Here is a 27,734-nt window from a genome sequence, read left to right as displayed (position 1 = left end):
TCTAAGCCTTAATGGAAGACTAGTACTAATATTTAATGATGATAGAAAACATAAATGCATTAGCATATAACTGATATGACTTGTGTGAAAGTTTTTATTTTTTCCTGCTATACCATTTGTAAGTGAATGTTCAAATAACTATTATGCACAAGTGGCAAGCTGGTTTCCTTATGCTGGTGGGTTAAAAAATATGAATGTATAAAGAAAAAGAGATTAAAAAACAGGTGGGGGAGGGGTTTCCTTCAAATGGATGGAAGCCATTCTTTTGAAAGAAAACTCCCCTCTTACCTTGGTCCTGGAGCTGGTTAGTTCTCCTCTGTCCTCCTCCTAGGGGAGAAATACCCAAAGTTAAACAATAATAGAACATGGTCTTGTATTAAAGTCAAGTTCAGTTCTGGTCAACCCTTTCCTCAGGTCTCACAAGACACTACCAAATGTCTGATATACTGGGGCTTTCACTGAATTGAATTTAAAACCCATTTTAAGAATTAAGCCAAAGGGGAATGAACATTAGCTGTGTAAGAGGAAAAAAATAGTGTCTGTCCTTCAGTTTGTCTTGCCAAAGAGCTCTAATACCTTGAAGATTGGCTTAGAGTAGGAGTTCACAGAAGGGCATGACTTGGGTAATTTTTTCAGCTGGAGTGAATAATGGAGGGTGCATCATGGTGAGCACCTGGAGTTCCTTAGGAAGAAGGGGTATGTTGGGGTGTTCTCAGCTCATCTCCCTGACCTTCTTTTGTTTTTTGAGAGTAAAATGATAGTGCTACAAGCAGCACCATGATTGAAGCAATACTAAATCTGATATGAACAATAATTATTGTGAAAATAAAAAAGGAATTAAATGGTCATTAGTTGGGAGAGCTAGAAAAACATCTGAGAAATGGATATTATCAGACAGTATGTGCTTGTATTTTTTCACAATGGGAAATAAAGATGAGATTTTGTTTTTTTCTTGATTTGTCTCTAAGTAGGATTCTGTGACTTTGGAGAGAAACAACGCAACATAGTGAGAGGCTCATGGGCTTGGGACCTAGACAGTAATGGGCTCCACTTCCACTTCTGTCACTCGTCAGCTATTTAACCCGAGTTGCAGCAGCAGCATCTGTCCAGATGAAGATAAAAGCAACAACTACAAGGAGTTAGGGGGATCAAATTCCAGTATATATGGGTGTGCTATATAGTAGTTATTAAATTTTTATTTCCTTTTTATTTTTTTCATTTATGTAGTCTCTGATATGGTGTTTTCTTATTTGAACTACTTTATCTCTGTTGAGGCTACTGTCTAATTAACAGAGCTTAGAATCAGGTCCTAGTTACCCTTTGGCATAATTTCAGAGATGGTGGGTGATTGGCTCCCATAAAAAAACAAATACCAGACAACTGATTGAATTCTGTGAGACATGAAGGAGAGTGGAGACCAAGAATGAGCCTGAACCCATACAAGATCATGTGCTATTTTTATTTAACTTTGGGTAACTTATTAAAATTCTTCATCAAGTAAAATGACATCGGGTGAGATAATGGATGTACTTTGGAACCTCAGTTTGTCAAAGTATATTCCAGAGATATCAAAAAGAGGGATGTTGTAATCATTACTCTAACAGCCATTATGAAAATGTGCAGGGAAAAAACATTTTATGGCAGATTCTATGTTATACAATGATACCTTGTCTCCATCTACTATTATTACCATTTATTTAGTATTAGATTTATCCTGTGAACTTTAATCGTCTAAAAGTTTCATGATACAAATATGGCATGATATAATTCCTCCAACTATAATATATGTGGTTTCCTTTTTGTTCTTCCTTGGTACTCTAACTTCATTCATTGTTTTTAATAAATACTCTGAAAATGGCTATTTTGACAAACCAGCCCTTTTATCTATGAAACATTATAAATTCATATATATATATATACATATATAGAAAGAGAGAGAGAGAGAGAGAGATTATTTCCTGTTTTTCTGAAACAAATACCTGCAGAGATGGTAAAGCTGTGCTTAAAATGGGGGGAAAAAGTAAATTGTATTTTATGAAACACCTGTTTCATCCATGGTAGTCACTTATATGACAGAGTTTTGAAGACAATATCTTTATATTTAGAAATGATCTGGGAATCTATGAATAAGAATAACTATAGGTATACTGCCTGGATTGGGTAAAATTACAGTGGCTGTGAAGTCTTCATGCTTCAGGGCATAAAGTGATTGCTATTTGTGATGAGGAGAAAAATGAAAAAGAAATTAGGTAGTGCTGAAGTTGTTAGGGTTATTATGATGCCCTTAGTAATCACCTTCTCAAGTATTTCATATTGAAACACCACAGGCTACCACATTATGTGGATCAATTTTTAAAATCATATCTAGATATGGAAATAGAAGTTTTGTTCTAAAAAAATCAAAATAAGTCCTTTTATAGGCCTGTGCTTCACTTTTGCTGTTTTATTCCTTCTTTTATATAATCTAATGAATTTTGTCAGATTTGTACCGTGCCAAACATTTGATGTCAGCATACAATTTTGAATGTCTGTTTTTACAGGCATACAAGACCTGCATTTATTTCTAGCTATATTGGTTCTTACAGAGGAGTGCTTTCCTTAAATAGTTTTCCATTTCACAACAAAGATATGCTGCAATAAAAGCAGCTATTTAGTAAAGAAGTGACTTACTTAAATTCCAAAACCAGCTGAGCTTTTATAGAAGTTCTGAGAGTGAATTTTTTCTCAGTCTTATTAAGTGTCTGCAACTTCAAAGAGGTATGAGAATTTTGTTGTTTTCCTAAAGAGAGCCTAGGGTAAGACTCAGAATCTCAGACTCTCAAAGTGGGAAGGAAATAGAGATGTCAACATCACTGTTTCCTGTCCAGGAGATGTGAGAATCTCTTCTACTTTTACTTGAACAAGTCGGATGTTGGGTATCATAAGCCAATTTCCCCCCATTTTTGGGAAGCAGTTTTAATTGTAAAATCTTTCTTTGTGTTGACCTGAAAGCTATATAATTTTTTCAACTCAGCGAGAGTTTTAGTTTTTAAAATAAGCTAAAATTTATGGAAGTTGAGCTCTATGTGGATATTTTCAATATGCCTTGAATTTATGTGTTGCCAAAACTGCAGCATGAAAGCATCACAAAAACTGTTTAATAAGTTTTCAGAGAGAATCTATGTTTATACTAAAAAGTCATTTTTTGTTCTCTTCCCTTAAGAGCACCGGAGATTGTCAGAAGATCTCATTTCTAGCCTTAGCTGTAGGACTGTGGGCAAGTCACGTAAGTCTATTATACAGTGCCTTCCTCTATAATAAAATGATATCATAAGAGGGTTTAACATACCAAGTGAAAAATATATATATATGTGGAAGTGGTTCAAAAACTATAATGCTGAACTGTACTATTATTGTTTCACTTAAATATGCTGCTCTGTAATTTTTGGTGTTTATATGAGCCAAATTTAAGCATAATCTTTTAAAAGTGGACAATTTGGAAAGAAAATTAAATGATGTATTTAACTAATTCTATGGCTTATACAATATTATTACTGTATCACTTAGTAGAAATCAACTTTTTTTTTTTTTTGGTCCTATGCCATTTTTCCTCTGGGAGACAATCTGAAGTCAACTTTTCCTGGATCCTATTCAATTCTATTTACCTCTGACTAGTTTCGGATATAAGCCAAAGGTTAGGGGACTGTCTTAGGACTCTGGATACGTGGTTTCATTTTAAATTTCCTCATGCTTTTTAAGAAAAAAAATTACTTTTTATGCTAAAGGCACTAGCAATGCAAAATAGGTATACTTGCTGATAATGCTTTTATGATTTTTTTTTGTGGTTCTAGTTGCAAATGCCTGAAAAGATGAGAATTTAGGGACTAGGGAGCTGATGATGTCTTTTCTTAGTTACTAATAGAATTTTGGCCTGTTATTATTTCAAAACGAAATATTCAGAGGCCGCATATCTATCAGGACCAAATATAAAACAATCACTCTTCTATAACAGCAGAGGCCCTGTTGGTAGCTCTTGCCAGTTTGTATATAGGTCTCTGTAGTGAAGCAACAACAGAAAGGGGGCTATATACTCTCGTACTGCATTTGAAAGTCGGAAGCTGTTTGTGTCACATTTGTTTGATTGACTCCAGTTGAATTCTTGTTATGGCTAACTCCCAAATATTTAGCACTTAAAGAAAACAGATTGAATTTTTAACATTTCTGTAAAAATTTATCTGTGGGTCAGTTTCTTCATTGAGTACACCAGAATTAAAAAAAAAAGAAAGCTCAATAAAATCTAGTTTACTTCAACAGGATATAATATGACTTTGTGTGGTTGATGGTATTTAAAATGATAGTTTTCTCTAATGCTTCAGCATTGTGTACGTTGAAAGGTGGAGTTAGATACTAGGGATGTTGTTGTGCCTTTCAATTTTCTTTATTTTTGAATTGTGTGATGTTAAAGGTGTATATTAAAATGGCTTCACAAACTTTTTGAAAGTATATTTCATTCTGTGGACATCTGTTAATAAATATTTTTAGATTTTCATAAAGTATGAATTTGTCCATTTAAAAGAAACCACATTCAATCATAAAAAAAGACTTTTTTGATGCTAGGGAGGATAAACAATATTTTCACAATATTTCTAACTTCTGTTAATATAAAAATTATTTACAAAATCTTCTCATAACCAACATAATGCTTGTTTCTGAGAAGACTCAGGACCAGGGTTAGGTTTTTTGAAGAGCTGAATGGCAATTTTCTATTCAGATGTTGTCAGGTGGTGTACGATACTGTATGTTTGTGTCAGTTATCTCAGATGTATGTTATTTCATTTTGAAAACAGAGTTAAATGATTGATTATTTTTGAGAGGAACAAACATTAAAATAAATGAGCTACAATTTCTAATTTTTAGTGAAATTAAAATGGAATATAATTCTAAGCCAGAGTCATTGCTATTCTCCAGCTCATTCTAAATGACTAGGAAACTATTTTACCTTTTTTTTTTCATTAAATGTGAATCATAAACTAGCCCCATCTTGATTGATGCTATCTTTAGAGACAAAAGGAAGCTAATGACACCTAAAGTTGTGGATGAGTGCTTTCCCATATGCTGTGCTGAAACAAAGGAGTACATTTTCAGTTTTGCAGAAAACCATTATTTACTTATGATGTACCAAGTAAATGTTTATCATTAGCATAAAACTGCATTAAAGCAGCATCATATACAATTCTTCACTGAAGGGTAGATTATATATCCACAATAAAGTGAGCTATTTATAGTATTGTATTATAGGCATTTTGGATTTTTATGGTAAACCTGATTACCATAACTCCCTCCAAAGCTCTGTGTTGTGTGCCTCCATGTGTTTGTCTAAAATATTCTCTACATGTCTACCTATTGCAAATATAAAGAGCTACTTCCTCCCTCTATTCTTTATTTTTATTTTTTTTGAGACAGGGTCTTGCTCTGTTGCTCAGGCTGGATCTTGTGTTGCCCAGGCTGGAGTGCAGTGGTGCAATCTTGGCTCACTGCAACCTCCACCTCCTGTATTCAAGTGATTCTTCTGCCTCAGCCTCCCGAGTAGCTGGGGACTATAGGTGCACCACCACGCCTGGCTAATTTTTGTATTTTTTGTAGAGTCAGGGTTTCGCCATGTTGCCCAAGCTGGTCTCGAACTCCTGACCTTAACTGATCTGCCCGCCTCAGCCTCCCAAAGTGCTGGGATTACAAGAGTGAGCCACTGTGCCCAGTGCCTTCCTCTGTTCTTCAGTCCTTCCGTACTCTACCGCAACGCTCTCAGCTAAGAGGGCCCTGGGATCATAAGGGGAGGAGTCCACTGCAGTGTAATTATAATGCTTCTCTTCTTGGCCTGTTGTAAGAGTGAATGTAAGAGTTAAGGTCTCTCAGAAGAAGGTAATGGTTCCTCCTTCTGCTCAGCCTGTGCTGAGGCCACCTAGGGTGCCTTCTTCCTGGCACTCTTTCCTTTAGGAACGTCAATCTGGAGAATAGAACCCAACACAAATGATGTGCAAACAACAACAATAGTGAATATTTCACTTGACTTTTGCTGCTGTTCTGAAGATAAATTGAGAGCCACTCATGAACCGAATGTAAGCCACTTTATAGAAGTCATGATCCTATAACCTGAGATCCTATAGTGGAGAGTAATTAATCTGACGTATTTTCTTTAATAATTTAGTATAGACAGGGCTGAAGAGTAGCTTTGCCACCATGGTCAGAATCTACAGTATGCACAGCAGAAAAAAAAAATATCTTTCTTGGGGAATTTAAATATGGGTCCAGAGAATGCTTAGAATGAGGAAATCAAGGCCAATTAAATAGAAAGGGAATAGCACGGAAGCTTCATGCATTCATATCTACTTTGGTTACTTCTAAGTAAACTGCCAAACATTTTGGTAGCAGTTTCATCTTGTCGAATTTGATCCCCTTTGAAGTGCTAGAAACTAAAATGGATACAAATTACTCATTTTCCCAGGAAAGTTACTAAAATACAACTTCTAAGTGTAGTGGTAAGGAGAGCAGAAGGCTAACCCTTGAATATAGAAACTTTTCAATTTGGTGTTACCTACTCAGGCCGCTATAAAGCATCTCAAGAATGAACGACTTAAAAAATACCTGATAAATTCTCAGTTGGAACTCACTCAGGAGTCATTTGTTGAATGCACTGTCAAAAGATTGAGGGCAAATCATTTTAGCATTTTTTTTTAACTAATGGGAAGAACCACGAACATGTATTATGCCTTGTGAGTCTTAAAGAAATGTAGAAAACAAGCAACATTTGTTTCCTTCTTCATGAGGAGTTGTAATTTTAGTTATCTTTTAATTAAATAGGATTTAAATGAAAAATTTAGAATTTAAAATGGCCCTGGTAAGTTTCATCCTTCCTAGTATAGTGAACATCTAGAAAGAGAGGAATGCAGTATATAGATTCTACTGTGCAATTATTTTTCCCTGGGACACAAGTAGCGTTGATACCTTTACCATGCCATGTCTTAGTTTGTAAATGCAGAGTACTTGGTACACACAATAAACACCAGTATACTTAATAGCAACCTAGGTAGCCCTTGTAAGCATATCTCAGAAAAGATTTATGTGTGTTTGTGTGTGTATGTTGAGAGATGCAAATGATTTTTGTTGTGTGTGTTTGTCTAATCCTTAGCCAAACAAACTGTATCTCAAAATATAATGGGATTACAAAACATAAGTTATCTATAGCACCTTTTAATATGGCACTAAAATGAAGGGTATTCATAAGCAAAGATACATCTCTTTTCATAATAGTTAAAATAAATGTGTTTGTGTACCAACCCACTGCAACTAATTTCCACAAGGCATGTTAAAAGTTTCTTCATTTGAGGCCAAAGGATACTCAGTACTCAGCTTTAGATTTCTGTATGTTTACATTTTTCTAGTATCTACTTTAAATACTATCAGTAGACTTGTTTATAATACCAAAAAAAAGACTAAAATGTTATTCTCACACAAAATATCCAGCAAACTACTTTTTCCTAAACCGTCTAAGTACTTCATAAACCTTCTAAGTACTCCTGAACTAAAGTATATATCCCACAAATTTTATATGTGAAAGTAGCTCCTTAGAATAATACATTTTTCACAAATGAATTTTCTACAAAGTTTAATACACCTGCCCCAGCAAATTCTCCAAAGTGGAAGAAAAATAATTTGACCTACATAGAACTCTACTCACTCCAATGTAGATCTAGGCTAAGGCCAAGTGTCTTATGAGGCCAGTAGTTTTGTTCAATACTGAAAGGAAAAGTCCAGTGAGAGATGTGGTATTCTAATTCCCATGCTGAGTACTTCCTCCCCCTGCCGTGCTATTGCTATGGGGCTCTGAGTTGCCTGTTGTAACCTAAACATGATGTGCTTGGTTTCAATGGATCGGTTCCTGTTGCCATGGGTTCCTGCAACTTGGCATTGCCAAGTACAACTGGGCCTCATTTTTTCCAGGTCTCACCCCCTGATGCAAGTTCTATTGGAACTGCTTTCTTTTAAAGCATCTTTTTATTTATTTATTTTTTTCAGTGACAGAACATTTGTTTTACTTTAGACACAGTTCCACAAACCTCTTTAGAGGAGGCAAAGTTTGAATGGGAATTACCACTGTTGAATAATAAAAGTATAGGTGACTAGAGTTTTTAACTTGGCTTCAAACATTAGGGCCAAGTATACAAATCATTCTAAGGGCCAGAGGAAGTGTTCAGATATGACCCACTGCTTTGTTGTCCGGAGGTGTTTACAGACACTAGATACTATGAATATCTTTAAAAGGGGTATTCTCATCTAACAGCTACTTAATAGTAAATCTATGCCAACCAAATGATGATTCGCTCCAAAGAACCTTTAACAGGTTTATTTATTACGTAGTAAAGTCAATAGTCTAGTAACCAGTGTAGTATGGATACTATGGCAAAGTTGATAGTATTTTGACAGTAACATATGCAACTTTACTATACCATAAATACTATAGTATAGTAGATGTCTATATTATAATCAATTTGTATATTAAAGTTGATAGTGTTGATAGTATTGAGAGTAAAGTCAAAATAAATATACTTCTTCTTTCTTCTAAACTTTACATTCCATTGCAATGCCATCAAAACTGTATATTTTAAAACAACCTTTGGACATTTCTCAACCAGAGAAAGGTTTTCACAATTGTTTCAGATTGCCAAGGGGACTGGGAAAGGGAGGAGAAAGAAAACCATGGCACTGATAGAAGTATAAATTGTACTGTGCCTGTGAAAAAAAGATTCCAGATCAATATACCTAGCATTGTTCTGTCACTTGAGAATTGGAGAATCTATATTAAAATACAATAAACCAACAATTTCTGGCCATTGTTATTAGTAAGTGATAGATCAGTGGTTTTAAATTTAATTGTGTTATGTCCAGCAAACACTAGTCTGAAATAAAGTCTCTGAACAGTAAAGAGCTCTGTAAATCATTTTCTACTGTAAAGACAGGTGCTAGTCATCACTGCTGTGATATTTTTCAGTCCAGTTACAGATCTACTCTTTGAGATGATCCTTACTGCATTTGTTTTAAAGTCTGCATTAAAGACCCAAGTCCTAATTTTCAATTCTGATTATATGTCATACTCTCTCCTCTTTTCTGTGACATTTTTTCTGAAGCACTTTAAACATACAGCAAGACCTGGAAATTTAAAACTCTCTAGACCAATGTAACATAACTAGTCATTTGTCTGCATTCTCTGTTTAAGTGTAAATAGGACAGATTACTGTTTTCTTTTGCTTAAAGTCTCACGTTGCCTAATGAATCTGAATAGCAGAGTTTGTGAGAAAGCCATTGTTAATGACAATGCAATACAGAAGTCTCACTACATCCATAACTATTAACCTAAAGACCTGATTTACAAAAAGATAGATTGTTTTGGAAAACAGACTTAAGTCTCTACAGAACTGAATAAGACAGAAAGGTTTCAAAGAATTTGATACAGGTATGTCCTCTTGACCTTGCTCTGATGAATACAATTATTTTGAATTTGCTTCTACAAACTAAATCATTTATACGGAAGATGACTATTAGTCCATCTCTGTATTAGTTTGCCTCATTTGAAACAGAAGAATCCTAGTTGGATAAGAATGAGAATTTAAGCCTGATGAGTCTCCTGCTTAGATGGCTGAGGATGAGACAGAGAGGAGGTGGGGTGAGGGTGCATGCTGGTCAGCCTTCAGTGCCCTTCCAGTGTTCTCAAAGGCAGGACAAAATGACTGTGGTTTTGGCATGCAGGAGCCAGCTTGCTCAGGAAATTGTGGCATATATAAAACAAAGTGCATAAACAAACTCTCCATCCAGGAAGCTGAATTTAACAATTGCCTCATTAACAAGGTCCAGGGAAGGACAGGAAAAGAGGGGGAAGCCAATGGGTGATTATTGTACAGTTCTGGACAGATGAAGCCCTTCAGCTTTTCCCCAAACAATCCCTGTAGTGTGGATTTGACAAAGTGGCACATTTAAGAGGGAACTCTCTTGCCATTAATGGGAGTCAGGCGAACCCGTCACTGAAGGCCAAATTCAGTCCCTGAAGCTTGACGTTATCAGTAGACACAAGACAGAGGACAAGGCAGCTATATCCACAGAGAATTAATTAAGTGCAAGAGAGACATCCAGTGAATGTAATCAATAGTCTGAACACTGATCTACATATCAATCACCATTGCATTCTCCCCTCCTATTTTTAAAAAATTATTTACGCTAAGGTGCTCTCAAAAACCACACCTTCAACAGAGATTTATTTACTACTTGGCCTCATTGAAATTACATATTCTTCATATTGCATCACACAAAATAAACCCTCAAAGATGAAACAACCTGATGCCAGTTTAAGTTTCTGAATGGTTGAAATTGTTTTTGGGTAGAATATATTATGGATAATTTATTTGTTTGGCTTTCTCCCTGCACATTTCTTCAGTTTCATATGGAATTATGTTAATGAGTCTGACTTCAGAATTGCCACAGTCCATAACCAAATTTGTCTTTACTAGCTAGTTTTGTTGTATCTCTTTTTAATATTGTACTTTTTGTAACATACCATAAAACCCCTCACTAATTATTACAGTGTTGCTTGCTAACACAATATATTGGTTTAACACAACCTTTTCCATTACTGGTGTTTGTTTCTTCTATCTCTCTCAACCCTTCCCAAACCAACACACATATCAAAGCACATTGCAGTTACCCTTTTGAAACCAATGAAAACAATTATAATATTTATATTGCTTTCATTTGTACTAGGCAATTATACAGGTCTCATTACCTTCACTTTTCAGTGGCTTACCAGAGGCATCACTTTTTAAGATCAGGTTCTTGGTTAAGTCCTTTGGCAAAGATTCTGATTTCCTCTTGAATCTGTGCTTTGTATACATTTCTCCTAAGCAGCACTGAGACCAGAGTAATTTGTCGATCATCACTTTTGATGGGATCCAGCCCCATCAATTCAACAGCAGCCTTTATTGCTTAAGGAAAAGAGGAAATTCTGCCTCCTGGACATAAACATGTGAATTTTCTATGTCCAGGACCAAAAGGATGAAAAGGGCAGATTTAACCAATATTTCCATAAGAATGAAAGTCTCACTTAATCCACACGTGTAATGGTTTGCTCATTAACCACATTTCAGGGGTCTATCTGTAAGCATTTTTGGATTGCCATTGGGTCTAATTTTACAGATCTTACTTACACCACACTCCCTTTAAAATAGGCAGGAGTGTGACTTGAGTAAGCACTATAAAACCAGAGCTCATTTTTTCCTCTATGATTGCTTTTATAAATAGATGTTATTTCAAATTTAGCATGAATACAACCTCAAGATAATCTCAAATAGACAGATGCCATAATAAATAAAATATTGAAATGGAAAAAAAAGTGGTTTGCTAGAAAGAGGTTAATTTCTTCTTACTCAGAGACTAGTGGCCAGGCATAATTAAAAAAAATGATAAAATGTAGAATTATCACTGACATGATGATAGTGTAGATATTAGTGGCCAAAACAATTTGATGAGATATAAAGAAGCATATGCTACCCATGCCTTAGGCCCACTGGAAGCAGCTAGTGTTCAACCAGTTTGGTTTTTATATGGCCTTCAAAGATATATGTCAACAAGGATTAATTATTCCAAAATTAAAAAAAATTACCTGATTGTTGACCAAAATATATGAAATGGAGAAAAAGAAAATAAACAAACAAACAAACATACCATGTTCACACACAAAACAAAATAATTCTCTCAGGCACATCAGGGAAGGTGGAATACTATAACAACACATGTTATATTGTTATACTATTCCACCCACCTTAATGAGGAACCCTTGGGCGTTGCTACTCCATAGCCTTTGGAATCCAGATTTCCTCCCACTTTCATCGTGTCACATGGCTTTCGCTGCTCAATGTATTCATTCATAGTGGACTCCAGGAGAAAGGCAAATTTGCCCTTGGATTTGCGGACACGAGCTACTCCCTCAGCTGTAGTCCTAGTGAACACTGATGGCTCTGCTGATCGCATGTAGGTCCACATCTTTTCATACACTGCTATTTTTGATCTCTGGAGGAAATTAAAATAAAATTAAATACAGGAAAGAAGGGAACAACATGTTAATATTCACTGAACCAAGATAAGAATAAAGCGTTTTAGTATCTTTCCATTGCTCTCTAACTCCAATTTGCCATAGAGTAACATAATAGTAATATTATTCTTTTCAAATTGGAAAACTGCCTTTTAACACTGTTTAAGGAAATCATGGAAATGATAGACATTTAAAAGTGATATCTGAAGAAGCCCAAACCTCTTGCCATAACAGTTACCACACTCACCTGCTTAAATAGTAATCTATTACTGTTTTTTTTCCATGTAGACTGCGATGAAGAGACTTGAATATTTAAAATCATGTTTTATATCACATTCATGGTAAACTTAAAAAAAGCTATGATTTTATTTCAAGTTTTTAAAATTCCTTTTAATACTGTATTTTAGTTATAACAAACAAGGAGGGTTGTTGTTTTATTTTATTTTTTTTTAGATTTTTTAGAGACAGGGTCTTGCTGTGTTGCCCAGACTGGAGTGCAGTGACATGATCATAGCTCACTGTAACCCACAACTCCTGGGCTCAAGAGATCCTCCCGCCTCAGCCTCCTGCATAACTGGGACTACAGGTGCATGCCACCATGTCCAGCTAATTTAAAAAAAAATTTTTTTTTTAAGATGGGGTCTTGTTATGTTGCCCAGGCTGGTCTCAAACTCTTGATCTCAAGCAATCCTACTGCCTCAGCCTCCCAAAGTGCTGGGATTACAGGTGTGAGCCACCATGTCTGGCTGTTATTTTATTTTTATCTTTTTTCTGCCCCCAAATTTTAGTGTACATGATTCTAGTAAGATATATAAAAAAATACAGTCCATATCAAGTCAGTAATTGAACACCAAAGGAAGAGGCAAAACCTGGTATAGCTTACAAACCAAATACCCCTAACACAAGAATCAAACTCTAGGTTGATTGAAACATTTTTAGACTTTTCCTGAGAAAATTTTCAAATAGAACATATATTGAACTTTAAAGAGAAGTGATTCCTATTTTCTAATTTTGTGTTTTAGGGAGTTGGTCATTCTAATCCCCTGACTGCAGCCAAGAAACTTATTTATATTTGTAAATTACTTCTGTCTACTTGAGCTCTATTTATTAATACATTACTCTCACTACTTAATTTACCCAGGTCCTTTTTCTTGTTGTCTACATTTGCATTAAATTTTTCGTTCACACATACATTTTTAGTGAACTCAAATGTCTCCAAAAGATATATTTAATAATATAGAAAAGCACTGGCGAGGTGCCGTGGCTCAGACTGTAATCCCAACATTTTGGGAGCTTGAGGCAGGTGGATCACCTGATCATAAAGTTCAATATACGAGATCAGGAGTTCAAGACCAGCCTGGCCAACATGGTGAAACCCCGTGTCTACTAAAAATACAAAAATTAGCTGGGCGTAGCAGCACATGCCTGTAGTCCCAGCTACTAAGGGGGCTGAGGCACGAGAATTGCTCAGACCTGGGAGGCAGAGGTTGCAGTGAGCCAAGATCATACCACTGCACTCTAGCCTGGGTGACAAAGTGAGACTCCCTCTAAAAAAAAGAAAAAAAAAAAAAAAAAGAAAAGCCTGAATCTTGTCTGGTGCAACTGCATTTGTTTTCAATAACAAGGGGCTGCAATTTTGTATCTGAATCCAAAAAAAATGAAGACCTCATTCAGACTTATGTCTTTGTGTGAGGCTCAGTGCTGACTAGTGTGTACATTTATTTACATTGAACTTCCTTTGTTTACCAAAATATAGAATTCAACAAGAGGCAGTTCTTTACTAATCAACATATAACTTGAATACCTGGGCAAAGACAAATTATTCAGGTGGACAAAGAAATAAATTAATAAAAGTGGGATTCAAATTTTTGATTTCATAAGTTGGGAAATAAGTAATCAATAAACCTAACTAATAAACCACACAATCACTGATTTGCAAACTTGAACACCAAAGAAAAAGATATTTTATGGTAACTATATTCATTTTTTTTTGAGGGGGCAGATGGAGTTTCGCTCTGTCACCCAGGCTGGAATGTAGTGGCATGCTCTTGGCTCACTATAACCTCTGCCTCCCAGGTTCAAGCAATTCTCCTGTCTTAGCCTCCTGAGTACCTGTGATTACAGAAACCCGCCACCACACCCAGCTAATTTTTGTATTTTTTAGTGGAGACGGGGTTTCACCATGTTGGCCAGGCTAATCTCAAACTCCTGAGCTCAGGTAATCCAGCGCCTCGGCCTCCCAAAGTGCTAGGATTACAGGTGTGAGCCACCACACCTGGCTGGTAACTTATATTCAAATGTTGATAAATATCAAGGTGGGAAATTGACATCTTTTAGTATTTTTTGTAATGTTTTTATGCTATTAACACTTGAAAAAATATCTCATGATATAAAGATTGGTGTGTGTGTGTGTGTGTGTGTGTGTGTGTATTTAGGCAATGACAGGTTACTTCTGGCAACAGAATCCTCATATTAGAAAATTTCAATGATTCTGTGTCCTTCCAGGACAGATGAGTACTTGGATTCCAAACCCTCAAGTACAGAATCCACTAGGAATGCCATGTTGCCATGCTTCATTCATTCCATCTCTAAAAATAGAGTTCGGTTCCAGAGAACAAACTCTTTCATTTTACAAGTTCTGAAAAATATTACCTCTCTGAATCACTTGATACAGGTTGTCCCTCAATATCTATATTGATAATTTCAATTTTTAGAGAAGTACTGGTAAATTTCCTTTAAACATATAACTACTTTTTAAATATATTTAAATCTTGACTTGAGAGTTTCACCCAAAAAGGTATAGAGCTCCACATACATTGTATACTTTACTGTGTACACTACATAGAAAACAGAAGAAATAAAATCAGTGTGAATATTGTTTTAATTGAACTATTTTATGGAATTTATTAAGAATATGAAAAACATGCTAATTACCTGGCAATTTTCCAGTTACAAATAAGTGGCTTATTAAAGGAATAGGACAGTTAAATAAAACTAACATAGCAAAATGGAAAAAGTGTGTTTTTAGGGTTTGATATTTGTAGAGATCACTTAACTATAGAATGCAGCATAGTATTAAAGCAAATAAATCTTTTTAAAAAGAATAAAGTATCTTTTACTTTTTAATAGTCCATTTCTATATATTAGTATGTGGAAAATTACTGCTGCATTTGTTTAAATACATTGAATTATGTATACCTTAAATGCAAAATAAGTTGAACTAATCCCTTTAAAATCTGGAAGAAAGAGGAATCCACAGAGTAGCTATGCTAAATATAAGAGGGTTTAGGTACAATAGAAATGAAAAAATATAGATAAAATAGAAAGATAAAAGCAAGTTTTTGAAAAAAGAAATTAGCCTGGTTTGTCACCATGCTAATCTTTAGAAAATCTGATTCTGATAAGATCATATACACAGGACAAAGGGACGAGGGGGAATTGAGAGGCACAGGACTGGAAGTAATATCCTTGTGCCTTATCTGTGACTGCAAGAGAGTGATTGCTAAGGAGTGAGGACAAGCACATTTTCATAAATTTGATGAGACAGGCTAAAATGAAGAAAATTTCTGCAGATCCAGCAAGCTCAGTAGGTCTCTGTATCAAGTGTCACTATATCAAGTACAATGATAAAGGAACATTTAAGTCCTTAAAACCTTCAACTGTAGTATCTGTTTAAAAACTGGGGTGTGCGAAGTGAAAAGATAGAAGTCATTATTTTTTTGAAATTAGAAAAGTAATCTCAGATCGATTTTTTTCATCTTTATTGTGAAACTCGAAGCATGGGTAACTATCTGATCTAAAACACTGTTTTATTGCTTAAAACAATTCTTGGAATTAAAAGAATGTGCTATCCTTTGATTTTTCCCTAAATTAAGTATTCCACCATTTCTGCTTCTAATAGAAACGATGTACAAATGTCCTGTGTTATAGTTAATGTTTACATTGCTATCCGGTGAATTATTTTCCCCTTCTAGTAGCTTACTTGGCAAGACTGATGTTCTAGTGACAGCTCATCAATGCATTATTTGGTAATATTATAAACCCTGAGATAGTAATGCGCATCATTTATGCATTCACAATTTCACTGATGACTGAGACAGGCACAGGATAAAACTGTATTGAAATGAAAATCATTGTGTTTAAGTCAGGTGTGTAATAATGTGAAAGTACCAAAACAGCGAGGCTGGCATTAAGTGACAAGTACAGACTCTTTAAATGCCTCTACATTTAGGCTTACCATGGCACACAAAACATGAAGAATGTAAAGTTTCATAATGGGGCAAAACCAAGGCAACAGTTGAATTCAGATGTAGTTTTCCCCTGTGGCTTAAGTCTTTTTTTAGTTGATTATAACTGTGACATTTTTTTTGAAGCACTGAGTATAGGTCATTGCCTGAGGCAGCCTAGTGGAGCTGATAGATGTACCATTATTGCGTTCCTATGAGAAAATGATTTTGAAAGGTACAAAAATACCCTTCACATTCTGGTTTCCTCAGCCCATCAGACAAATGGTTTATTTAAACCAGGTCAACATGTATGGGAGAGGAGGGAAGCAAACAGGGTAGGACATGAATGAGATTTTTATCAAAGAACCCAAATTTATGCATTCCTGAAAGCGTGCTGCCAGGGGAAATTATTTTCTTGTCCCATTAGAGTTCGGAATGTTCTGCAACAATAAATACCTATATTATAAAAATCTTCCAATTTAAAAACTGAAGTTGGGTTGGAGAGAAAGGAAACAAGGAATGGTGCTTGCAGTTTGTATGGAAGACTATAAATCTAGGAAGCAGGTTTCCCCATTCTTGTATTTCTTTTAATATATTCTCTTATCTACCTTACCAGTTCTTTGAATTTAAGCATTTTTAACTTTATAAAGATTAGAAATAAACATTTTCAGTGTGCTTAATGCTAAAGAGCTTTACAATGAGTTACTTCTGAAATATTTTCAGGGAATCAATATAGCATTTCTTCTTCCCTTTATCACTCAAGGCGGAATGATGAGCCTGCAAATAATGTCTTTATTTAAATGACAATCAGTCAAAAATTTTCAGTAAAGTGCAAATGATTGCACAAACTTGTATTTTATTTTAGTGCATATACATAGTAATTTTTAGGTGAAATCATTAAATTTTACCTGCTTACTTATGGATGGGAGCAGTTATAAACCAGCAGCACGGTACTGAAATTCTGCTGAAATACATTAAAGTAGTAATGTTTCTATTATTAAGCTGTAGAAATAGGGATGTGCTAGGTAAGTTAAAAAAGTTTGTTTAATCAAGTTTATCCATAGACTATTGTTAATCAAATCTACTGTCATGAATATTACTTACAGTTTTAAGAAAATCTGTAAGTGTTTTGTAATTAACTTATACATTTTAGATTATACCTAATAATACTCCAAATTGTTGACAAGTACATTGTTCATTGTCTGGTTTCTTTTCTAAACAATGCTCAAGGATGAGTTTGAGTTTTTGAGTGATTTGCTCTTGATATGATATTATGTAAACATCTAAAGTATATTAGGATACTATAATCAAATTTTCTTTAAAAAGGATAAATATCTTACAGAAATTCAAGTATACAAAAGTTAAAGCTGGCCTAAGGAGTAGCACATTTTGTTGTTTATAATTGTTAAGCTGAATTGAGTGAGAAGATTATAAATAAATTTATTTAAAATGGAAATGTAATCTCTCAAGTGCTGTATGTAGGCACGAACAAAGTATTATTACTTTCACACAAAAGCTTAGAAAGTAATAAAATATATGTTCTGTCTTCTATACTATTAAATATTCTAGTGTTTAAACAATTGACATAAATATAAAATGTGTTCATTTTTACCTAGTTCGATATTCATAAAAATGTCACTCTGGCAACTTTTTAATTTTTGGGTTTTGAAGTCACAAAATGAATGCCTATCTGTTGTCAGACATTACCAAGTGTATAGCTCTGGATTTAAAGAGAGTAGAAAAAGGGTTTTTTGATAAAAAAAATTCATCCCCATAATGGAACAAACACTAAAAAAAACTAAAATAAAAACCTCTGTTGTTCCGGTGGAAGGTCAAAGGGACATGCAATGCAATTACATCCATATATATAATGCAATTATACATGTATCCATGTATGTAATACAATTATATCAGTTGGAAAATTTTTATCTGCAAAGCAGAGAAATCAGCACAAACTAAATGCCATACAATGTCTAGAGAGGTGCCTAGAATGGAAAAATTCTTGCTGTTATTACCTTGTGAGAAAGCAAATATGTTGCTGTGAAGTTCATTGTTACAGAATAGGTTATAGAATAATATAACTCACATAAGTAGTATAATCTGCAATTAAGGTTTTGTGTTTCAAACGCAGCAAGTTGAATGTATTCTTCAAAAGTCAAGTTTTCATTTTTATGCTCTCAGCCCAAAAGCATACATAAATCCAATCTTACCAGATCCAATATTATCATAGCATTATCAACATTGGAATGTTTTGGATAAATTATGTTATAAAGTTGTTTTAATTACCTTTTCATTGTTACTATTCCTTAGAGAGTGTTCCTCTTGCAATATGAGTAAGTCAATTACCTTTTGCAAATTAAAGTGATTATAAAATCCAGTTGGAAGTACTAGCCTTAAACATAGCTATTACTATTGTGTTTGTAAGCCTTATAATAGCTAAAGCCGATGGTATAATTGTTGGAAAAATTGCCTGAATTTCAAAATGATAAACATTTCATTTTTAGTTTTTCCCTTAACTTACTCTGAAGAATTCTTTTGTTGACCCTGAATCCAGTGTTCCATAGGCAATTTCTGTTTGTTTGGCTAGGTCTTCTGCACTTTCTATGGGAGAGACCATTCGCTCAACCGTCAGGAAAGCAGCGAGGTTAGCAGTATAAGATGATATAATGATGAGTGTAAAGAACCACCAAACACCTCCAACAATTCGACCTGAGAGGGATCTAAACATGGATAAAATAATGCACATTTTACTTTCTTTAACCAACATAGAGAAAGAAAAGAAATACCATCAATTCACCATGCATATTTAAAAATAACAATTTCAAGTATTGTTTTATTTTCTGAGAGTCTGCTCAAGAATGATTCTAGATTTCTGTGTAATCTGATGTCTTCTATGATGTATTTAATATATAAATGCCACTGAAAATATGACAACCATTTCCTTTTTATTGTTTAAAGAAAATGGCAGAAATGTAAAACTTAATAGCTTTTCTTCAGCTGTGCAAGGGGAATACTTAGTTGAATTCATTAATACTCTCCTGCCCTCATTTCTTAGCATCTCTGAAATTAGGATGCAGCCTGTGGTTGGTGAGATAAAATATAGTATCATGGCTTAACTGGCAGCATTGTTTCTCTCTTTGTGGTACCATAAAGTAGCAATACATATGAACAGTGACTGCAGTCTTAGATTTGAAGCAAGTTGGTAAATACCTTTCTGAGACTAAAGGAAATAACCTGTTTTTACCTTCAGTCAGAGCCCTCCCAGGATGATGGGATGTAGGCCAAGGTGAGATTGGACCCTATGAGGGTCTAGAATTGGTCTCGAAGTGACCATAGTTGAGGCTTTTTTTGTTTGTTTGCTTGATAGTCCATTCCTGAGCTAAGTGGAGGTTGAACCATGTCTCAAAGTATCTTTACACACGTATACGATTTTCTCTCTTCACTCTTTCTCTGGTATCAAGGATGTGTGGGTGAGTGTGAGTGCAGAGCAAATGTGAGAAGAGGGTGAGTAAAAAAATCCAGAGAATGTTCATCATTGAACTCACTTATTGTAACCATCAAACTACTTAAAATTCCTGGGGCAAATTGTTGTAAAACATTTGTTTTAAAACTTGAAGAATGATTTCATATTTTTCATAGCATTTCCAAAGTTAAAACACTCCCTTATTATAATACTTGCTATTATAAAGGAGACACCTATTGGGTTTAACTTAATATTTGCTTAATCCTGGCTTTTAAAAACCATTGCTTGACTTACTTTGATTTCTTTTTAGTTCATTAATTGAAAGTTTTCAAGTCAGATTCCTATGTTATTGGAATTTAAACATATTTATAATTTTCCTAGGTCTTAAGAAACACAAATTGCATTGTGCCCAAAATGCCTCTTTTTTGAGAAAGCATACATTTCTAAAAAGAAAGAAATCCATATATTTGTGATGCTAATATATAGTCAACAATTAAAGTAAATACTTTTCTTCTCATACCTTCAGCTACTTTCTCTATGAGAAAAATAAGGTATTTTTTTCTTGCAAAAGAAGCCTGCATTTTTGGTGAATATAATGGTTAAATGATATCTTAGTGGTATCCAAAGGAAGGGAGCCATGACTCCACAGATATTGAAAAACATTTCCATAAAACTAGCATAGTGTTTGCATGGTTGGCTTTTTGCCTATTGCTTAGCTAATTTATGCATTGCTATAGAAAACAATGTATATCTGGTACCTACTATGTTGACTCAGGTTCCAGGCATCTCCCTTAAGCTATGTGAGATGAGAATTAAGTCCAACATTAATTTCTGAAAATGAGCAACAACAACAATAATACAAAAAAGTTGCAATAATAGCAAAAGTATTTGTTTTTTTAAAAGGAAACAAAATGGAAATGAATTCCTATTCTACAATTTAGGTTCCCGTTTCCATTTGTCAAACCAATGAATGAAATATTAATACTAAATGATTTTTGAGAGTTCTGATGGATTGCATAGTTTCTTTGCTATTGAGAAAGTTAATGTTTATGATATATCCACATTTTGTGCTAACTTGGAAGAAATTGCTATTTGGGAATTGCAAGTCTTTTTTCTGTGTTTCAAATAGTCCTCTGTCTTCAGGAAAAGAACATGTAGAGAGATAATTTGCACAACATTTAGAATTACTGGGAAATCAGTGAAGAACTTAAAAGATTTGAAACTAACCTGGGTGAAATGTCACATCCTTGCTGCATAAAAGCACCCAGGGAAAACCAGAGGCTGTTAAAGATGCCAAACTCATTGGGAGGCTGGTCGCTGGGTCCTTCCTTTCCATCCTCTGGCTCTTCTGTGTGCCACTCATATGGACTAAATCTACTAACTAGGAATAAGACCACGCTGACACCAATATAGGCAAAGACTATGCACATCCAAATCTCATAGGCCAGAGGATCCAAGAAGGAAAACACTCCTGGTTTGGATTTCTGAGGCTTTTTGATCATGATAGATATGCCCAAACTCATGAAGGGCTTAGAAAAGTCAATGACCTCCTCTCGTACCAAAGTGATTGTCAGAGGGGCAATAGCAATCTCTGCTTTCTATAAGAGAAAAAACACATGGAGACACATAGGTTAATGAATTTCATGAAGCAATTAGCACTGGAATGATCCATTTAAAGCTAACCAGTCATGCATTTATTCTACATTTATTTTTGAAGTGCCAACAATATATAAGCCTAGTGATAGGTACAAAAATGAATAGTAATTTTTTCATAAGATATAACTTAAATTGCATAAAACATTTTTATAGGTTCCAGTAATTAGATTAAAGGATAGAAAAAAGAGAAAGAGTGGATAAGCAAAAATAACTTGAACTCAAATTACTGTATTAGTCTTTAAGGATCTGGGACAGTGCAGAGGAGACTTGACAGTCTTTCCATATGGCTGAATTTGTGAATTTCCTGGCCAGGAATGCTGCTATGTTGCAGCCTTTTCTGTTTCATTTGGAGCATTGCCACTGATTCATTACTTGGCCATCCCTTAATATTATGAATTGCAAATTTCAAACAGTCTTTTCTTTTTCATTCCTTTCCAGCTATGAGAAAACAGATCATAAAGCCTGTGCTAGTATGATAAAAGAAAATCCGTTGTTTGACAATATTTTCCAATTCAGCACACACACAAAAATCTGGAAATGGGCATTTATTTCTGGCTATTCACATATTTTGGTTTCTTTACCTTTATTTAAAAAAAGAGATTTTGAAAAACAGTAGATTCATTTCTCAGGTATTATAATCATAAGGCACTAGCCTCCATTTTCAGAGTTCTGTGATTTTGAGCAATTTTTCTGAGCTTGTTTCTACAGCTATAAACTAAGGATACTTTTTCCCTGTTTACCTCATAATGTTATTGTGATTATTTATTGGAAGCCTTAAGAAGGTAATAGTGAGCATTTATTGGGAGATTCTGTGGCTGATGCTGATCTGATGCAGATATTTTGAATAGCTTCTCTTTTAGTCCTCATAAGAATCGTATGTTTATCATTGTCTAGATGATGAAACTGAGACTCAGAGAAAGGGGATTCACACATCATGGCAGCTCTGGGATTTGAATCTGGGCTGCTTCTGTTAAATCACCACCAGCTCTAAAATCATGTGAAATAAGGTGTAGAGTGTAAATCATCCCACCTCTAAAATCAAATGAAATCAAGTGTAGTGTGAAAACTAAACTGTCATATGATCTACAAATAAAAGGGAGTTTTGATTATTTATTTTAAAAGGAATATACTTGACATTAAAATGGAATCAAAAACATGCTCAGACACACAAATTCTTACATAGAGGCTGCCACTCTTGCAATGACTCTTACATATCCTCAGGCTCCTGGTTCTATACAGTGGCCAAGGGCTTGCGACAGGGGCAACTGGGGGGTTAGAATGGGGGAGGTACGTTTTAGTCACGTCTCCCTGGGTGACTGAGAATTGACCACATATGCCTTCAAGAGGGAATAAGCTTTGTTTACATCATAAAAGGCCATATATACAAGAGTCAGACCATTGCTGGAAGGTTATTATTTTCCCCATAGCTATCATTATGTGTATAATTTTTGTTACATAAGTGATATGTGAACTAGCTGTAGAAAAATTGGCATATTTTAATTATTTTATTGGTGTGACCCAGCGCATTAGGAAACGTTATCTGTATTCCCATCACCTACTCTTGTTTTTTCTTTCTATATACTCTGAAAGACTTTGTTCTATGCAGAGTATTTTTAATTTCTTTTAAAAGGGAATAATGTAGAACATTACATCTTACAATTCTTTTTCTCTTCTCAAATAATATAATGAACACTTTTCCATTTTAGTATACAAGTTAAAAGTAAGTTTTAATGATTGCAAATGCTTTATTGGAAAAATGTCAAAATGTATTCAACCGTTTTTTAAGTCTGAGGGATATTCATATTGTTTCCAGTTTTACAAAATTTAAAACAGTGAAGCTGTGAACATCTTGAGGACAAATCCTAACACATGCTTTAATTATTTAAGATAACTTTTTAGAAATGGAATAGCCAGTCTAAACAGTAATAATCTTTTTAATGCTCATAATGTGCTTTGCCCAACTTTTCTCCAGAAAGATTATGCAAATTTCTACTGTCCCCAGCACTATGTAAAGGCATGTTCAGTCTTAAACCTCAGAAAAGCTCTGTTTATTTGTCTTCACCAATTTTCTGGAAGGAAATTAGATCTCCTTGTACTAATTTGAATTTGTTATGATAAAACAAATAGCTACTTGTTCTTTTATGTATTACTGTCATAATCTGCCCCCACTTTTCCATATTGAGTATTCATTTTTTTACTTCCTAATTTGTGAGCACTTTAAAATATATTTAAAATATTCACTTTTATTTCCCATATATGTTGCAATTCTTTTCCCTAATCATCAATTGTTTTGTTTCCATAACTTAATTCAAGGTCTTTTCTTGCAATACATAGGTTTTAAACTTTGTCGTAGCCATATAAAATTATTTGTGTGTGTGTGTTTTCAGCCTTTGGTTTCATGTTTTAGAAAAATCATTTTCCTATCAATATTATATATTTTATTCTAGTACCTATAATTCTCCTATCACTTTTTGGTATCTTCCATAATGAAGTGTTAGAAAATTGTTAATTTTCCAAGTAGTCATCCTCCTGTACCAACAGGAATAAATAAATAACACATCTTTTCACTTACTTGAAATGCCTCCTTTCACATACTACATTGTTCTGTGAGGTATCTTCTGAAATTTTTAATTTACACAAGTTCCCACTAGTGAGGGAAGAAGCCTTAAAAAGACACATGAAAAGAAATACAGGTGTTTTCTGAACAGAAAACTAAGTACCATAGAAAGTGAACATTGGATGAAAGTGGTGACATCCATGTCCAATGAGGGACACTTTCAAAAAGTTAGAGATATGTGAGAGTCTAGAAAGAGACTAGAAGAGATAGGTTACACATGGGCTTCCTCTGCCAACATCCGGGATGTTGCATGTGTGTTGTTTCATGACCTCTCAGTAATTCCCAAAATTGAGTGTATAAAATGTCTCCACAGGTAATTCTGGTGCTAGTGGACCATGGAATGTGCTTTGAGAATTATTCCCTTGGACTAAAACATACACACACACACACACACACACACACACACACACACACCCCAAGTGTGGTAGAGGCCCAGGAGATGACCCTGAAGCAGCACACTGCAGGAAATCAGGGTGAACTGGCTTTAGTGTACAGGCATGGTAGCAAAAAGCCCTGAGTGTGAGAGAGGTTCAGGGCTTCTGGGTCTCACACATGGTGTGTTGGATAACATGTAAATGCTTCACAGACAATCTGTTCATTACAATTATAGCAACAAAGTTTGCAAGGAGTAAAGTAAAAAAATATAGTGAATCCAAATTTAATAACTTTGCAAAGTTAATCATCTAGACATAATAGGCTTTGTTCTATAGAAGAGAATGGATTTAGTTTTACCTAGGTCCCTGGCAACCAGGCACTCATGTATGTGTTTGCAGTAGGAAAACAAAAAATACATTGAGAAACAAGTATAGACTTTGCAGACACCAAAATGGAAAGTACCTAGACTTTGGAGTGTGTAAGAGACCTGGAAGAAGATTCCTTTTGGGAAAAGAGTGGACAACTCAAGCATCAGAGATTGGAGTCTAACTACTTGCAGACTGGCTGAGGAATGAATATGAATATGATATTAATAACCATTATGTTATCTTTTGTCTCTTTGAGAACTGCATAACTTTGGGGCTTTTTGTTATTGTGACATGTATAGCACTGACATAACTTTTTCGCTAATTATGCTACTCTCTTCATATCCTTTGTTTTCATTATTTAAACAATTTGCCCTGAATGAAATGTTGTCAGAACACTTGCAAAAGAGTGAGTCTGGGCTGCCCGGTGGGTAGGGACTCCAGAGAAGAGATGTATTACAAATGCCCTAGAAAGTAACTCCCGTTCAGTTATGCTGTTCGTAACTAACTGGTAATCCAAGTATGATTTTTTTTGAGATGAAATTTTCAAGAGTGTTTTCTAATGGGAATGAATTACAGTAGTTCTAACAACTTCGATAATGTTAACATCTAAGGTATGCTTACTGTATCAAAAGTTTAAAATGTTAACCAAAGAAGAAATGCTTTAGAAACTCTTTTCCTTTGGAATTTAAAGCTCAATATGAAACAGTCAGTGAACTCTGTGGTAAAATAGATTTTGCTATTTTTTTTAAACTGCATTTTTTTTTCTCATTTAGGGTCACCTAAGCAGTCAGCAATTCTTTCCTATGGATATAAAACTAACCAATTGCTTCATAATGTCAAACAATTTCCTCATTCTGCAGAGGTTTTAGCTACTTTACTGTACTGTGCAAAGAATGTTCATTGCTTCATGGTCTAAAAGGCAAGATGCAGAATCATGAAACTGGTGAATTGCAGTTCTGGCTTGGAAAGTGAGTCCCTCCTAGGACTTCAGTTATGTTCTAAATCTTTCTATCTTTCTTGTTTTCTGAAGAAGATGACTCTGTGTAATTCTCCATTTCAAAGGGGTCTTGTGAGGATTAATCAGAGTACATTTTGAGGGTGAAATATAAGTTGGCTTTTAGGAAATTTCATATTACATTTCAAGTATATGTTACTTTATTGGTTACTCGATTAATAGAGTTTCCTACGAGCTATGGATTTGGTTTCCGGACTTCTGAAATATTGTGCTGTCACTAGCATACGATAATTGCCAGTTTGATTTTGACATTTTGCAGTGGTAGCTGAAGACATTGATCTTGATATTGCTCTGATTCGGGCAGGAACATTTATGCTGTATTTGCCCTCAGCTATGAATGCGTACACTCAATATCAAGTACACTCAAGGGAGGCGCATAACATGCTTTCATGTGAGGCCCACTTTGGAATAAATTCTGGCTTTTGTGTTTTGCTATGTATACTAGTATAAAAAATGATGGCACTGCATAAAGTTTAAATTTACTGTGTTCAGCAGAATTGTAAGAATCTGACATTATTGATGAATATTTAATAGAGGATAAAGTAATATAGTGATTGCCTCACCAATTACTTAAAAGATATCTATGAGTAATTACAAACAATGGAGGTATAAATAACTATCTAAAATAACAACCACCTTTATATTGTTGAAGGAAATCTGTTCCTATGGTTATCAAATACAAGATTACTATTATATTTGTTTTGTAGTTCTATACATGGCAGCATCAAACTTAAAAGAATAGTCACTCCAGATCCTGAAGTCAATTAAAAAAACTAGGATTTCATATTCTGAATTTTTATCTTCTTTCTGATTTTGGTCTTATCAAGTGTCAGTTTTTCTCATTGTTTGTGGATTGCATTATTAATAAAATAGAGAAAGATTTAAACACTGTATATGCCTCTTGGAATGTAGCTGCAAATTAAACAGTAACAGACGTTTAAAAATTGTTATGTGCCCAAGATAAAAGAAGTTTCAGGTATATGTAAATAAATTCTTCAATAAGTTGATTTGCTTACCCCATAAACAAGTTCTCCTACCATCCCATTCCAGATTTTTGTGTCTGCATCCCTTGCTCCATATTTTCCATCAGGGACAATGGCAATTTTATACTTGATACCAATATGTTTTGCAATTTCAGATGCCAAATCTACACAGTATCCTTCATACTTGTCATTTCCTTCAAACATTTCATGATTTTTCTTGTACATAACATATGGGGATTCCTATAATGAGAGAAGTAGAACTGTAAAGGAGAAATTATAAAACATTTGAAAAACTTCATGTAACTTTCCAATTTCAGAATTTGACAAAAGGTTGTATTTAGTATTGGTACACATACTGATTTTGTGTAGCTAGAAGTCAATAATAAAACAGATGAATATATAAGTATGCTTACAAGAGATTAAATTGCTTTGCATTGGATACTAAAACTGAAATCTTTAAATTTCTATTGGATTAAGTATTAAAAACCTAACACTATGACTGTGATGGGAGAAGTGTCAGTTAATAATTATCTAAAGAAGCATAAATTATATTCTTTGGCAATGAAATGAGTATTTCTAAAATATTTCATGAAATTAAAGACTATTCAGTAGTCAGCTTCACCTAATAAAAGACTAATTCAAGGTCACAGGTTTCCATATTCTGCATCTTATTTAGCCACATTCAACTGTGACTTCCTTTAAGAAAAAGGTTACATCATTTTTCTTTGATCTCTAGTGTTTGGCAAGATACTTTTCTCAGAACAGGCACTTGGTACACTATCATTCAAAGAAAAAAATGAATTAATATTTTAAAAATTCTTAAATAGTTATTTGCATTAAATCTGCTTTCCTAATGTTGTCCAATATTTTGGCTTTAAGTATGGTTTGTGCTGCATGAAATTTAATTATATTATAAAAC

General features: G+C 34.4%; 1 protein-coding gene across 7 annotated transcripts in view; it reads right to left on the bottom strand.

Annotated features, from left to right (window-relative positions):
• The window catches only part of GRIA4 (glutamate ionotropic receptor AMPA type subunit 4), a 392,397-nt gene that overhangs the window by 36,817 nt on the left and 327,846 nt on the right, over window positions 1-27,734 (bottom strand). For all 7 annotated transcript variants that reach the window (XM_032167274.2, XM_032167270.2, XM_032167275.2 and 4 more), the window contains 4 exons: window positions 26,849-27,055; window positions 21,029-21,399; window positions 18,860-19,058; window positions 11,843-12,090 (listed from right to left, as the gene is read on the bottom strand). In XM_032167274.2, the coding sequence (XP_032023165.1) occupies window positions 11,843-12,090; window positions 18,860-19,058; window positions 21,029-21,399; window positions 26,849-27,055 (1,025 nt within the window). The remainder of the gene's footprint in view (window positions 1-11,842; window positions 12,091-18,859; window positions 19,059-21,028; window positions 21,400-26,848; window positions 27,056-27,734) is intronic.

The sequence above is a fragment of the Hylobates moloch genome, unplaced genomic scaffold (assembly GCF_009828535.3).
Source record: "Hylobates moloch isolate HMO894 unplaced genomic scaffold, HMol_V3 SCAFFOLD_11, whole genome shotgun sequence".
Taxonomy (NCBI): Eukaryota; Metazoa; Chordata; class Mammalia; order Primates; family Hylobatidae; genus Hylobates; species Hylobates moloch.
The sequence above is the reverse complement of the archived record's forward strand: the minus strand, read 5'-3'. Positions and strand labels throughout refer to the sequence as shown.